General features: G+C 42.4%; 1 protein-coding gene across 5 annotated transcripts in view; it reads right to left on the reverse strand.

Annotated features, from left to right (window-relative positions):
* Positions 1-14862, reverse strand: part of eif2b3 (eukaryotic translation initiation factor 2B, subunit 3 gamma) — a 156701-nt gene that overhangs the window by 87289 nt on the left and 54550 nt on the right. For all 5 annotated transcript variants that reach the window (XM_085983128.1, XM_085983130.1, XM_085983129.1 and 2 more), the window contains exon 5: positions 10751-10862. In XM_085983128.1, coding sequence (XP_085839254.1) covers positions 10751-10862 — 112 coding nt within the window. The remainder of the gene's footprint in view (positions 1-10750; positions 10863-14862) is intronic.

Consider the following 14862-nt stretch of genomic DNA (forward strand, 5'->3'; position numbering starts at 1 on the left):
GTCAGATACGGAGATGAAAACCTCCGTATGCTTCAACATTAACGCTGGTATGTCCAGCAGTTTTGATAGATTGGCAACAGCTCGGTCCTGTCGGTGCCGGATATAACAAAGTTTCCTGTACAGTAAAACTGAAAAGAAAAAGATTGACAGGTAAGGGCAAAAAAAGACAGACCAGCTTCACCAAGCTAGAGAAAGGACTACAAACTATAACCACAAAAAGTATAATGCAGTGCTTATTTTTGCTCTGAAGTTTTCCACCCAATATCTTGCTTTCAGATACTGCCAGAGCTGCTGTGTATTTCCAGTACCTTGTGATGTAATTATTTTTTTTCTGTTTTTTGAACAGCATGGTATAATTCAGGACACTGGAAGACATTTTTGTGTGAATCAGAGATATTTAATTCTTTATATTAAAACTATTTTGAAAACCAAATAAAAAAAAAAAAATCTTTAATAAAAAGATCAAGGTGATGTGGTGGTTTGCGGGTGCAGTGCATCAGAGACAATTGGTTGACTGTGCACTCGAGCTCATAGTTCCCATATGGCGAGTTCCTTGATCTCAACCAGGCTGTCTGGGGCAGGGGCAATAAGCAGAACTAATCCATTACCTCGCACGAAATGCAATGCAAAACGCTTAGCAGCCAATGTCAGTATAGGTCTGGCAGTAAGTTCTTGCTTGTAATCTCATTGAGGAATGTTGTGTTACAGATGGAACATGAAGGTGATGCGTGTGTGTGTTTTGGGGGGGGGGGGGGGGGGCGGGGCGGGGGGTAGTAAAATAGCTTAAAAATTGTGAAAAAAACTTAAAATAAACCTGAAACTAATCACTAGCCATGACATATCACTGCAATAATCTGGATCTCCCCAAAAAGTGCTACAGAACAAAGATAAACAGCTATTTTTACTAATGAATTTGAAACTTTATTAATAATAGTTAAAAGGGTTGAAGCCTTAGAATGTCATAAGGATAATTTTGCTTGCTGGAGGAGCAAACTCTGCATTCCTTTAAGGATTACATCATTTTGTACATACTCTGATGACTAAAATGTGTACAATCAGGCATATGGTATCCATGTCCCTGATAAACCTCTCCAGCAAAACCATCTGTCCTTTGATCCAAGCGTACCATGTAGCCACTCAATTTTCCATTGTTCTGCTGAGCATAGATAGCGCCGATTGTGCATCAGGTATTCAATATGGAAAAGGCTTGCATTTAAAAAAAATCATTAATGGAAAGATGTTCATCAAAAACAAGCTGCATTAGAAGCTGCAGAAGAGGTGTAATTTTATTCTTTTTCATAAGTGGTAAGACGGGGATATAGGTTGCAAACAATATGTACACTTAAAACACGAATGATCTCTTTGATGTAAAACAACTGTCAAACCACAGGTGCTGCTTTTTTTTTTTAAAAAGACGACCATTAGGCCATTTAGTTGATCACACTGTTAAACTGAAATTACACACACAATTGAAAAAAGCAAAGGGCAGAATTTACTGTAGCTGGCAAACAAATGGCGCCCGGCACTGGTTAGACTTGTCCTTGACCGTTTAATTTCCCCGAGCTATTGCACGGCAAGTTGGTATAAGTGGAAGATGGGAAATGGCACGCCATCTGGGATCTGTGTGAACGGGGTAACCAATCAGATTGAAGTATTGTTAATGAACAGTTCGGAGTCTGAACCAGGAAGTGCAAGTTAGGATAATGAATTCAATGTCAAATCAGCTACAGGAAGCAAGAGAGAGAGAGGGGAAAAAAGATTGGATTAAGAGAAAGAGGAAAAAAAAGACACAATTCTGCATCCATGCTGCCACTGTCCCTTTTATTCCATGGGTTTCAACTTTGCTGGCAAGCCTATTATGTGGCACTTTGTCGAACGCCTTTTGGAAATCCATGTACACTATGTCAACTGCATTACCCTCATCAACCCTCTGTTACCTCATCAAGGAACTCAATCAAGTTAGTTAAACACGATTTACCTGTAACAAATCCATGCTGCCTTTCCTTAATTAATCCACACTTGTCCACGTGAATTACTTTTGTCCCTGATTACCGTTTCGAAAAGCTTCCCCACTACCAAGGTTAAACTGACTGGTCTGTAGTTGCTGGGTTTATCTTTACACCCTTTTTTGAACAACGGTGTAACATTTGCAATTCTCCAGTTCTCTGGCATCACCCCCATATCGAAGGAGGATTGGAATATTGGTAATGCCGCTGAATGTCAAGGGGCAGCAGTAGACTCTCTCTTGGAGGAGATGGTCATTGCCTGGCACTTGTGTGGCATGAATGTTACTTGCCACTTATCAGCTGAAGCCTGAATGTTATCCAGTTCTTGCTGCATGCGGACACGGACCGCTTCATTATCTGAGGAGTTGCTAATGGAACTGAACACTATGTAATCATCAGTGAAAACACCCCCACTTCTGACCCTATGATGGAGTGAAGGTCATTGATGAAGCAGCTGAAGATGGTTGGGCCTAGGATACTGATCTGAGGACCTACAGTGATGTCCTGGGGGTGAGATGATTGGCCTCCAACAACCACAACCATCTTCCTTTGTGCTAGGTATGACGCGAGCCAATAGAGTTTTCCTACTGATTCCCATTGACTTCAATTTTACTAGGGCTCCTTGATACCACACCCGGTCAAATGCTGCCTCGATGCCAAGGGCAGTCACTCTCAAAAAATAAAAACAAATATGTAAAATAAAATTCTTTCAAGACCATCTTAAATATGTAAAGGCAATGGTTATACAGCACTTTTGTTATGAGAATGGTACACCTAGCAACATAGGAACCTGGCTTTGCTCCAGAGCCCTAGATACCCTTGCCGAACAAAAATCTACCATTCTCCGTCTTGAAGATTTCAATTGACCCAGCATCCACAGCCTATTGGGGGAACATGTTTCAGATTTCAACTACCTTATGAGTGAAATAATGCTGCTTCATTTCACTCCTAAATGGCCGAGCTCTAATTTTAACATTATGCACTCTTGTTCTGGATTCTCCACGAGGAAATTGTTTCTCTGCATCCACCCTATCGAATCCCTTTAACATTTCAAATACCTCTACGTTGATAGGGTGAAATGAAGCATAAACACCAGCAATGACCTGTTGGGCCAAATGGCCTGCTTCTGTGCTGTAAAATTCTAATTCATTCTGTATAAATACCTCGTTTAGATCACTCCTCCACCACTTCAACTCAAGGGAATACAAACCAAGTTTATTCAACCTGTCCTCATAATTTAACCCTTTAAGCACTTTGGTGATTCTTTAAGGATTCTGGTGAATCTGCACTGTATCCTTTCCAAGGCCAATATATCTTTCCTGAGGTTTGGTGCCCAAAATTGAATGCAGTACCCCAGATGGGGTCTGGCCAAGGCCCTGTACCACTAAAGCATCAGTCCTCACTTTTTAATTCCAGTGCCTTTGAGATAAAGGCCAACATTCCATTAGCCTCTTTAATTACTTTTTGTAGCTGCGCACTAGCTTTTAGGATTTGTGTATATGGACACCCAAATCCCTTTGCTCCTCCACAGCTCCTAGTCTCTCATTAAGAAAATATTCCAATTTGTCTTTCTCAGATACAAAGTGGAAGACCTCACACTTCCCCACACTGAACTCCATCTGCCATAGTTTTGCCCACTCACTTAGTCTGTATATGTTTCTTTGTAACTTCCTGCTCCCATCCACACAACTTACTGTCAGGGAATAATTTGGTTGATTTGCACCTCACGTTAGCGGCGGCGGTAACCGTTAACGCCCCGCGGCGCTGTGCCTCCGGCGATGACATCATCGCGTGCGCAGCACCCCGCACGCGATCTTCGGTAGCGCCCCCTGACTTACCACTGAACGCTATGTCCAACAGGGTCAGGGGCGCCTACCTGCGGCCGGGGCAGCACAAATTAAAGGGGAGGTGCTGGGCGGCCTTTTATTTTGCTGGCCGCCTGCCAGCACCTGCCCCCCGTTGCTGTCCCCGACCTTCTGTGCAGCCCCTCCACGGGGTGCCAGCTGCACTCCGTGAGCCCGGCACTCCTCTTAAGTGCCGGGCTCTTTTGCCGGCACTCCAATCCGTGGTGGCCCAGCTGGGCCCTGGGTTCCCTCCCCTTTAATAAGGGGAGGAAGGCCTGCAGTACCGCGGCGCAACGTGCCGCAGAGCGTGGCGCTGCGGCATGTAACGCCGCGATATTCACTCGCAGCGCCCCAAGAGGGAGGCGGGGCATTTCCAGTAGCACCCGGCCTCCCTCTTGGGGCTCTACCAGTGAAATTTGGGCGCAGGAGCGCTAACCGACGAAGTGCTCTACCAGTGAAATTTGGGCGCAGGAGCGCTAACCGACAAAGTTAGCACCCCAAAGGGGGCACAACCCAATTTTTCCCCATGTCTCCTAACTTGGTGTCAGCTGCAAACTTAGATATACAACTCTGTTTCTTTGTCCAAGTCATTCATAAAATAGGGTGAAAAGCTGAGGTCCCAGTACAAATCCTTGGGGAACACCACTCGTCACATCACGCTAATCAGAGAACATTCCCTTTATCCCTACTCTATGTCTGCTACCTCCCATTGCCACTGGAAAGCTCTGCCTGTGTGTGGTTACACACACATGCAGAGGTCCAACAGATCATTGAGAACTTTTTAAACTCAGCTGAGCACCACACTAGAGTTACACTCCATATGGTGCCAAATCAAAGTGATAGGAGGTAGCTTCCCCGAGGTGGTCTCACACCACTGTATTCTGAAGTCAGATTAGAGCCTGATTCTAGAGTTATGCTACTAATTGTGTGTAGCTGGAAAAAAATGGTAGCCTCAAATTATTTAACATGGTCTCACTCTTTTGCTTGTGAGCAGGTTTATTTATTTAATTAGGGAGGGCAACACCATGGTGGGACTGAAAACAAGCAGCTTAAAATCAAACTAGTGGAGCTTGGCAAGTATAGGGATAAGGGGCATGTACAATCTAATTTGAGTTTGACAAGTATAGCGGAGTGGAGACACGAGGAAAACATTCAAGAATTCAAACCTCGATTTGATGAAGGCACTGATTCAGATTACGACAGCTGAGATAGAAAGGTAAACCCACAAATGAGTATGTTCCAGAAATAGAAAAATAGTCTTAACGCGTGAGCAGGGTCGAGCCAGATGCTGAGGTTGAGAACCACTTGATCCAGCCAGCACGGACAATTAGGGAGGTAGATGGAAGGCATGTAGCATGGTTTTTGTTTTGCTGACAGAGCTTGAGGATATAGCAAGTTGATATCAAAATTTGATGTTGACTTGATGGCAGCTTTGGAGCCAGTGGTGGAAGCAGAGTTGGGAATCGTCAGTATACATGTGGAAAGTTAACCACGTGTTTGTGGATGATGTAACGGAGGGGTAGCAAGTAAATGATAACTAGGAGAGAACTGAAGAGAGAGTCCTGTGGCACAAGGCACCCTCAAATTTCATGGCATCAGCAGAAATACTAAAAATTTGCAACTTCCGATTAATTTGAGACATACCATCCATACCACCCATTTTAAAACATCAAAGTATTCATAAACTCAGAGATCTTAAGATGGAATAAAATTCTGTCACTGCATTCAGTAACACTGCCTCCTAAAGCACTCAGTCATAATCAACTGCCCTTTTCTAGATAACAATCCAGTTCTGGCAAAATTGGAGCAGGTTTCCACACAGTAGCACTGAAAGATTAAAATGACCAAACCTGAAAATCTAACATAATACTCAGTGTGTCATGTCAGGAAACCTCATGACAGAACTGTGCAGAGAGGCAGGTTAAGAAGCAAAATGTGTGCCATTATCACAGTAAATATATACTACCAAGAATAGGAAAACCTTCACAGATCAGCGTCTGTATACCTGCACTTGATTTGTTGGGCACCAGGGTTGTAAAGTTGGATAACAAACTAGCTACAATTAGCCCCTTTGAGCAGCAATTCACCTTCTGAATGGTTAATGGCAGATATGGTATTTTTTTTGAGGCTCATACGCTAAGAGACCCTTACCCAAGCCCAACAGGAATGAAAAAGTGGACAGCAGGAAACTCTATACACAGAAGCTGGAAGCAAGAAAGTTGCTTCATAGAGATATAAAGAGTCAATGCCAGAGCCTTTAACATCTGGAAGCCAGCAGGAATTGGCCCATTCTGTCATGAACCCAATCATAGAATAGTACAGCACAGGAGGAGGAAATTCGGCCAACTGAGTCTGCGCAGGCTCTTTCGAAGAGCAATCCAGTTAGTCCCCTGCTCTTTCCCGATATCCCTGCAATTTTTTCTCAAGTATTTATCCAATTCCCTTTTGAAGGCTATTATTGAATCTGTATCCACCATCCACCTGTATCAGGTGGGGTACAGTAGCATAGTGGTATTGATCCAGAGACAGGAGTTCAAATCCCACGATGCAACTGTGGAATTTAGATTGAAATAAATCTGGAATTAAAAAGCTAGTATCAGTAATTGTTACCATGAAACTATCGCTTTGTCGTATAAGCCCATAGAGGTTATGTTACTGGACTAGTAATCCAGAGGCCTGGACTAATGATCCGGAGAAGCCAGTTCAAATCCCACCACGGCAGCTGGGGAATTTAAATTCAATTAATTAAATAATTCTGGAATAAATAGCTAGCATCAGTAATGGTGACCATGAAACTACTGGACTGTTGTTAAAAATCCATCTGGTTCACTAATGTCCTTTAGAGAAGGAAATCTGCCGTCCTTACCTGGTCTGGCCTATATGTGACTTCAGACCCACAGCAATGTGGTTGACTCTTAATAGCAAGTCACTCAGTTGTATTCTCGAGGGCAATTAGGGATGGACAATAAATGTCCTTGCTAGCTACATGAATGAATAAAAAAAAAAAATTCCAAATTCAAACCACTCACTTGCCCAGATAGGTTAACTTGGGGTGATGAGGAATTGACATAGGGTGATTTACAACTCACAAAGTCAGGAAATAAGGTGTAGAGCATGCTGAGTGGAGGCTTAAGACATCTCAGACTGTTATTAGTCCAGGCCTCTGGATTACTGGTCCAGTAACTAGTAAAGACTGTTGAGCATCCAGACAATAAATGCTTGCAGATGAAGGCACTGCAAACACTCTCCAAAGACGTGCCACAGTTGGCAGGATCCAGCTGGAGAATCCAATAGTTTATGGTAATTTTATGAGAATCTCATTCTTTATGGTAATATCAGAAGAGGGTTTCTCTACAATGTAGATGCAAATGGCATGAACTGCACATGTTCCACAGAATACAGATACTCCCCAACACATACCTCAATGGGGCGAAAAAGTCTGGTGGTTGGGTACAGTAGTGAAGTGGTTGTGTTACTGGACTAGAAAATGTGAATTCAAATCTTGAAAATTTTAATTTCGTTTAAAAGATCTGGAAATTAAAAGCTGGTATCAGTAGCGACCATGAAGCGATCAGATAAAAACCCAACTGGTTCACTAATGTCCTTTAGGGAAGGAAACTTGCTGTCCATACATGACTCCAGCCCCATACCAATATGGTTAACTCTTAAATGACCTCTGAACTGGGATCCAGTTACCTGTAGTTACCTGATAGCACTTGCACCACCCTTTTGCACCTTTTAACAGCAGCATTAAAAGATAGTAGTAGTTACTTGCTCAACATTTTTGAATGGCACTGCGAGGCGGTAAAGTGTTACAACTATTGCTCTAAATTCAAAACCATCTCACAGTCAAAGTAATAATCCAGTAAATTATATCGGCAACACTAACCTGACAAAATAATTTAAGTTGTCTGTGATATATATATATATAAAAAAATACACACACATAAAATATAAATAATTCTAGCATAGCAGGATGTGATCCTCCATAATAAATATAATGGCCAATATTATCTCAACTGGAAAAGCAAACATGTCGCTCTGAAAGGTCTAAGACAGCTAGATTTGTTTTGTTCTTTACAACCTGTGAATGAGCTGGTTTATAAAAAGCTTGTAAAAATATGGATGGTTATGCATGGATTTTGGGGAACAAAGCTGTATTCAGGTTGGCACTGCTGGACTCACAGTACTCATTTGTAAATGCTATTCTCCGTTCACAATGCACCTAGCCGGCCAGAGAAGAGTATTAACTAAGCAATGCCAGAAAAGTGTAGCACCAACAGTCTAGTTATGGGAGCAAGCCTTGTTTCATACGATTCCCCTGCTACTCAACTGGCCAATAGAATATTGCTCCATCTGACACAAGGCAAAGGATGAACTGCCTGCCTCACAAAGCACTATCTTTGCCCGGAGATAGGCAGCAAGACTTTGAAGTGGAATTCAAACCAAGCAGTCCCACCTATTTACCTGAAGATGTTAAATAATTAAATAGAAAGAGAGTACATCAGGTATCAGCTCCCCACGTTGAGTTCTTGCTCTCAACCACACAATTGTGGCAGAAGAGAGGAGGAAGAAATGCTAAGTATGCTGGAATTACTTATTTTTATATCATAGGACTACTAGCAAGGGAACTATAATACAAAGGCAAAATACTACAGATGCTGGAAACCTGAAATGAAAACAGAAAATGCTGGAAATACTCAGCAGGTCAGGCAGCATCTGTAGAGAGGGGAACAGAGTTAACTTTTAGCGAAAGGTCATCAACCTGAAATGCTAACTCTGTTTCTCTCTCCACAGATGCTACCTGACCTGCTGAGTATTTCCAGCATTTTCTGTTTTTAAATAGCTAGGGAACTATATTGCTTAATGAGAAGTAATCAAGTCATTAAGAGATTTATATAGAATTATGATTTCTCAATAGGAAGAAGAAATCAAAACATTTTTTGCCCACAACAATGTTGACTCTGCCTAATCATGTTATGATTTTCTAAGTGACTTGATACCACTTCCTCAACAATGGATTCCAGCATTTTCCCGGTGACTGATATCAGGCTAACTGGCCTGTAGATCCCTGTTTTTTCTCTCCCTCCTTTCTTGAATAGCGGTGATACATTTGCGACCTTCCAATCCATGGGGAACCAAGGGTCTAATGAGGGTGAGGAATTTAACGTAATTAATATTAGAGAAAAAGTACTAGAGAAACTAATGGGACTAAAAGCCGACAAATCCCCCTGGACCGAACGGCTTACATCCTAGGGTTCTAAAAGAGGTGGCTGAAGAGATAGTGGATGCATTGATTTTGATCTTCCAAAATTCCCTAGATTCTGGAATGGTCCCAGCGGATTGGAAGGTCGCAAATGTAACACCGCTATTCAAGAAAGGAGGGAGAGAGAAAATGGGAAACTACAGGCCAGTTAGCCTGACATCAGTGGTCAGAAAAATGCTGGAATCCATTGTTAAGGAAGTGGTATCAAGTCACTTAGAAAATCCTAACATGATTAGGCAGAGTCAACATGGTTTTATGAAAGAAAAATCATGTTTAACAAATTTATTAGAGTTTGTTGAGGATGTAACTAGCAGGGTAGATAAAGGGAACCAATAGATGTAGTATATTTGGATTTCCAAAAGGCATTCAATAAGGTGCCACATAAAAAGTTATTACACAAGATTAGGGCTCATGGGGTTGGGGGTAATATAGTAGCACGGATAGAGAATTGGTTAATGGACAGAAGAGAGTAGGGATAAACGGATCTTTTTCAGGTTGGCAGGCTGTAACAAGTGGGGTGCCGCAAGGATCAGTGTTGGGGCCTCAGCTATTTACAATCTATGTTAGTGACCTAGATGAAGGGACCGAGTATAACGTATCCAAGTTTGGTGATGATACAAAGCTAGGTGGGACCGTAAGCTGTGAGAAGAACACAAAGCGTCTGCAAAGGGATATAGATCAACTAAGTGAGTGGGCAGTAAGGTGGCAGATGGAGTATAATGTAGGAAAATGTGAGGTTATTCACTTTGGTAGGAAGAATAGAAAAACAGCATATTTTTTAAATGGTGAGAAACTTTTAAATGTTGCTGTTCAGAGAGATTTGGGTGCCCTCGTGCAAGAAACAATGAAAGCTAGCATGCAGGTACAGCAAGCAATAAGGAAGGCAAATGGCACGTTGGCCTTTATTGCAAGAGGGTTGGAGTATAAGAGTAAGGAAGTCTTGCTACAATTGTACAGGACCTTGGTGAGACCACACCTGGAGTACTGTGCACAGTTCACAGAAGGATATATTTGCCTTGGAGGCGGTGCAACGAAGGTTCACTAGATTAATTCCTGGGATGAGAGGGCTGTCCTATGATGAGAGTTTGTGTAGAATAGGCCTATACTCTCTGGGGTTTAGAAGAATGAGAGGTGAAACATACAAGATTCTGAAGAGGATTGACAGGATAGATGCCGAGAGGTTGTTTCCCCTGGCTGGAGTGTCTAGAACTAGGGGGCATAGTCTTAGGATAAGGGGTAGGCCATTTAAGACTGAGATGAGGAGGAATTTCTTCACACAGAGGGTTGTGAATCTTTGGAATTATCTGCCCCAGAGGGCTGTGAATGCTGAGTCTTTGAGTATATTCAAGGCTGAGTTAGATATTTGGGCTCTAGGGGAATCAAGGGATATGGAGAACGGGCGGGAAAGTGGAGTTGAGGTCGATGATCAGCCATGATCTTATTGAATGGCAGAGCAGGCTCGAGGGGCCGTATGGCCTACTCCTGCTCTTATTTCTTATATTATGTTCAAATAGCAGTTGCTAGACAAGAATCACACTTGTTAATGCTCTTTAAGTCCACATTTATTTGAACCCATTAGTACTTGGTTTGGAGAAACAAAGAAAGGGAATAGAAAAAGTGCTGCAATTACTCACTTCTGCATCATGGACTTCCTAATGACAAGCTCGTCATCCAAGTCAGCTTCATTAGCCATGAAAAGTAGACGTCTGCACGTGTCATCAACTCCGACAAAGTCCCTTTGTTCAGCTGCACACATCACCCAAAAAAATTAAAAGAAAACCTTGTCATTTCAGCCATGTCAATCAAGACTTCTGGGTGATATAGAGGCTTTGGAAAAGGCTCAGAGGAGGGCCACAAGAATGATTCCCAGCTTAAACAACCTTTCTTGCTCAGATAGGCTTAAAAGCTGGGTATATTCACATTAGAGATGCATAGGCTTCAAGTTGATTTGATAGAAGTTTAAAATAGTTAAAAGACTTGATGGTGTTCCTAGTGATAGATCATTTAATTTGATACGATTGGGAAAGACATATAAGTTACACAAAAGGTCATGCTTATAAGTTACACAAAAGTAGGGCTAGGTTAGGTTAGGCAGTTCTTTTCTCAGAGGATCAAATGGAACAAATTGCCAGCTCATACGATGAGTGCTGACTCTCTACATACCCTCAAAAGAGAGCTGACTGGAAGAGAGATCACATTTTATAAAAGGGTAAATTAGAGGCAATATAAAAGCACGGTCAATGTAGGCTCCTGGACTAGTTTCGATTACCTGAGCGGGTCAGAGAGGAATATTCCAGATTTTTTCTCCCTGAATTGACCTTTGGCTTTTTGAGCTTTTTTTTGCCTCTCCCAAGAGATTACATGGCTTCAGGTGGGTAGGGGTGGGTGTCTGCTTCAGGCAACACAACTGTGTGGGGCAGGCTTGATGGATCAGATTATCTTTTCCTGACCATCATTTTTTGTATATTCGTATGTTCTTAAGCAGCTATTGGCTTTCTAAATCACACCCTCTCCACCATCTTGGATGCCCTTGTCCCCACTAAAATCATTACACTCTCTCACCCTAGTCCTTCTCTCTGGTATACCCCTGATCTCCGCTCACTTAAATCCAAGGGACGCAGACTTGAACGTCTTTGGCAGACAACTGGTATAATCATCCATCACCAGATTTGGCTCGATCATATAAAGCACTGCTGGGTCCTGCTCTCCATCACTAAAACCGCCCACTATTCTAAGATCATCCCGGATGGCAAAAATAACTCCAGGCTTCTCTTCACCACTAGCCATCTTCTCAAACCAACCTCCCCTGCCTCACCTCCAACAATAAATGTGAGGAACTCATGGACTTTTTTGTTAAAAAGATTGACAACATCCGTTCAACTGCTTCTGCTTTCAGCTCCCTCCCTACCTTACGGTCCTCTCAGTTTTCCCCCTGTCCTAACCCTAAATTTGCATATTTCTCTAATTTTTCTCCTAGTTCCCCTCTTGTCCTTTTAAAGCTCATCTTGTCAATGAGACCGACCTCTGGCTCGCTTGACCTTATTCCTGCTAAATTGCTGACAACCCAACTTTCCTTCCTGGCTCCCATGTTAGCGGATATTGTTAGCGGTTCTCTCCCCTCTGGTTTGTCCCCCTTTCCTTCAAATCTGCCATCATCAACCCTATCCGTAAAAAAAAAACCCTTGACCCCCCCTCCGTCCTTGCAAACTGTCGCCCCATCTCCAACCTCCCTTTGCTCTCCAAAGTTCTTGAACGTGTTGTCGCCTCCCAAATCCATGCCCATCTTTCCCAGAACTCATTGTTTGATTCCCTCCAATCAGGCTTCCGCCCCTATAACAGTACCTCAACTTATCTACTGCTGAAACCCTCACCTCATCCATGCCTTTATCACCTCCAGACTTGACTATTCCAACGCACTCCTGGTTGGCCTCCCTAGTTCTACCCTGCATAAACTTGAGGCGATCCAAAACTCTGCTGCACGTGTGCTAACTCGCACCAAGTCCCGCTCACCCATCGCCCCTGTGCTCACTGACCTACAATGGCTCCCAGTTAAGCAATGATTTTAAAATTCGATTAAAAAAAATTTCAAATCCCTCCATGGCCTGGCCCCTCCTCATCTCTAATCTCCTTCAGCCCTATAATCCCCCATGACCTCTGCACTCCGCCTATTCTGGCCTTTTGAACATGCCCGATTTTAAATGCTCCACCATTGGCAGTCGTGCCTTTAGCTGTCTAGGTCCTAAGCTCTGGAATTCCCTCCCTAAATCTCTCTGCCTCTCCACTTCTCTTTCCTTCTTTAAGACACTCCTTAAAACCTACCTCTTCGACCAAGCTTTTGGTCATCTGCCCTAACATCTCCTTATATGGCTGGGTGTCAAATTAAAAAAAAAATTTTTTTACAACACTCCTGTGAAGCGCCTTGGGATGTTTTATTACATTAAAGGCGCTATATTGTCGTTGTTGTTCTTGGAATAGAAACTGAAGTCATCCAAATTGATGCATCCCTCAACTGATATAAAGTGAAATTTCTGCACACATACTAATGTGTGCTATAAAACAATTGGTTAGCAGTTTAAAAACAGATATTTTATGTTCAAATTTCCCCCTACAATGACATCATGAATGTGAACTGTGGGCAGTACTCCCTATTCATGTCACCATAAAGGAACTGTACAAAGATGTCTGAACCTCAACTAAACATTTCAGAAAATTGGAACAAGGGAGGTCTCAGAGGCAGCAGAAAAAGCAGAAGCCTCTTCATTCTAATTTTAGAAATATACCACTTGTGGAACATGTAAGCAGTAATCGTGAGAGGCTCAGCTTCCAGCATGGAGCTGCAATAGAATAGTCCGATATAGGGCTTTAAGAGTACTGGGTCAATTCTACCAACGACCAAGAGCCAGGTTTATTACTTTAAAAGGGTTAATTCCAATAAAATGAAGGAACATAACCAAATTGGAGGAGATTGTTCAACATTTCAGTAGAAGAGCAGTGGAACAACTTTAAAGGCACAATGCTGAGCATTCAGATAAATACATAACTAAAACCAGCAAGCTCAGACTAAATAGGTGTAACCCTAAATAGATTAACAAATGAGAAAAAAAAACAACCTCTACAAATCCTGCAGGAAGGGGATGGATTCACTGAGATGAATACAAAATCACTTAGATGAATACAAAATCATGTTAGAAAGGTGACTAGAGTGGCAGAGGAACCTAAAAGAAAAGCATTGTTATAGATACAAAGTATAACAGTAAGAAATTATTCAGTATTTCATCAACATCAACTTGCATTTATATAGCACTTTTAACGTAGCAAAAGGTCTCAAGGCGCTTCATATGGCCATTATCAGACAAAATTTGACAAGCCACATAAGGAGGTATTAGGTCAGGTGACCAAAAGCTTGGGAGGTTTTAAGGAGCATCTTAAAGTTGGAGAGAAGTGGAGAGTTTTAGGGAGAAAATTCCAGAGCTTAGGACCTAGGCAGCTGAAGACACAGCCGTCAATTGTGGAGCGATGAAAACCGGGGCGCCCAAGAGCCCAGAATTGGAGAAGCGCACACATCTTGTAGAGCTAGAGGTGGTTACAGAGATAGGGAGGGACTTGAAAACAAAGATAGATTTTTAAAAATCAAGGCATTGCCGGACTGGCAGCCAATGTAGGCCAGCAAGCATGGGGCGATGGGTGAATTGGACTTGGTGCGAGTTAGGATACGTGCAGCAGAGTTCTGGATGAGCTCAAGTTTATGGAGGGTGCAAGGTGGGAGACCAGCCAGGAGGCATGGATGAGAGTGGTCTTCAATAGTAAGAGGGTGGTCAGAGAAGAGGTAAAGCCATAAAATATGCAAACTGTCTCAAACAGGTGATAAGCACCAGACAATAAACATTCTGAATGATTACTTCCTCCAAGTATTTATAAGGGAAGACACAAGTAACATGCCCTCTTCAAACGGAGATATCCCAGGCAAAATGAATTACTTTAATATATCTGAAATAGAAGCCCTAAGCAGAACAAAGCTTAAAAACAATAAATCCTCACAAATAGATAGTATTTATCCCAGAGAGCTAAAGGAGACTAGGGAGATATATGAAGCATTGACAATCATTATGAAGGAATCACTCAACACTGGGGAGGTACCAATAGACTGGAAATAGGGCAACATGGTGACCATAGTCAAGAAGGGCAACAAGACAAGACTCGGGCAATAATAGGCGCTTTGGTCTTACTTCAATTCCGTGTCATTGGG

The sequence above is a fragment of the Somniosus microcephalus genome, chromosome 3 (genome assembly GCF_052327205.1).
Source record: "Somniosus microcephalus isolate GS21.2 chromosome 3, FLI_Smic_1.0, whole genome shotgun sequence".
NCBI lineage: Eukaryota > Metazoa > Chordata > Chondrichthyes > Squaliformes > Somniosidae > Somniosus > Somniosus microcephalus.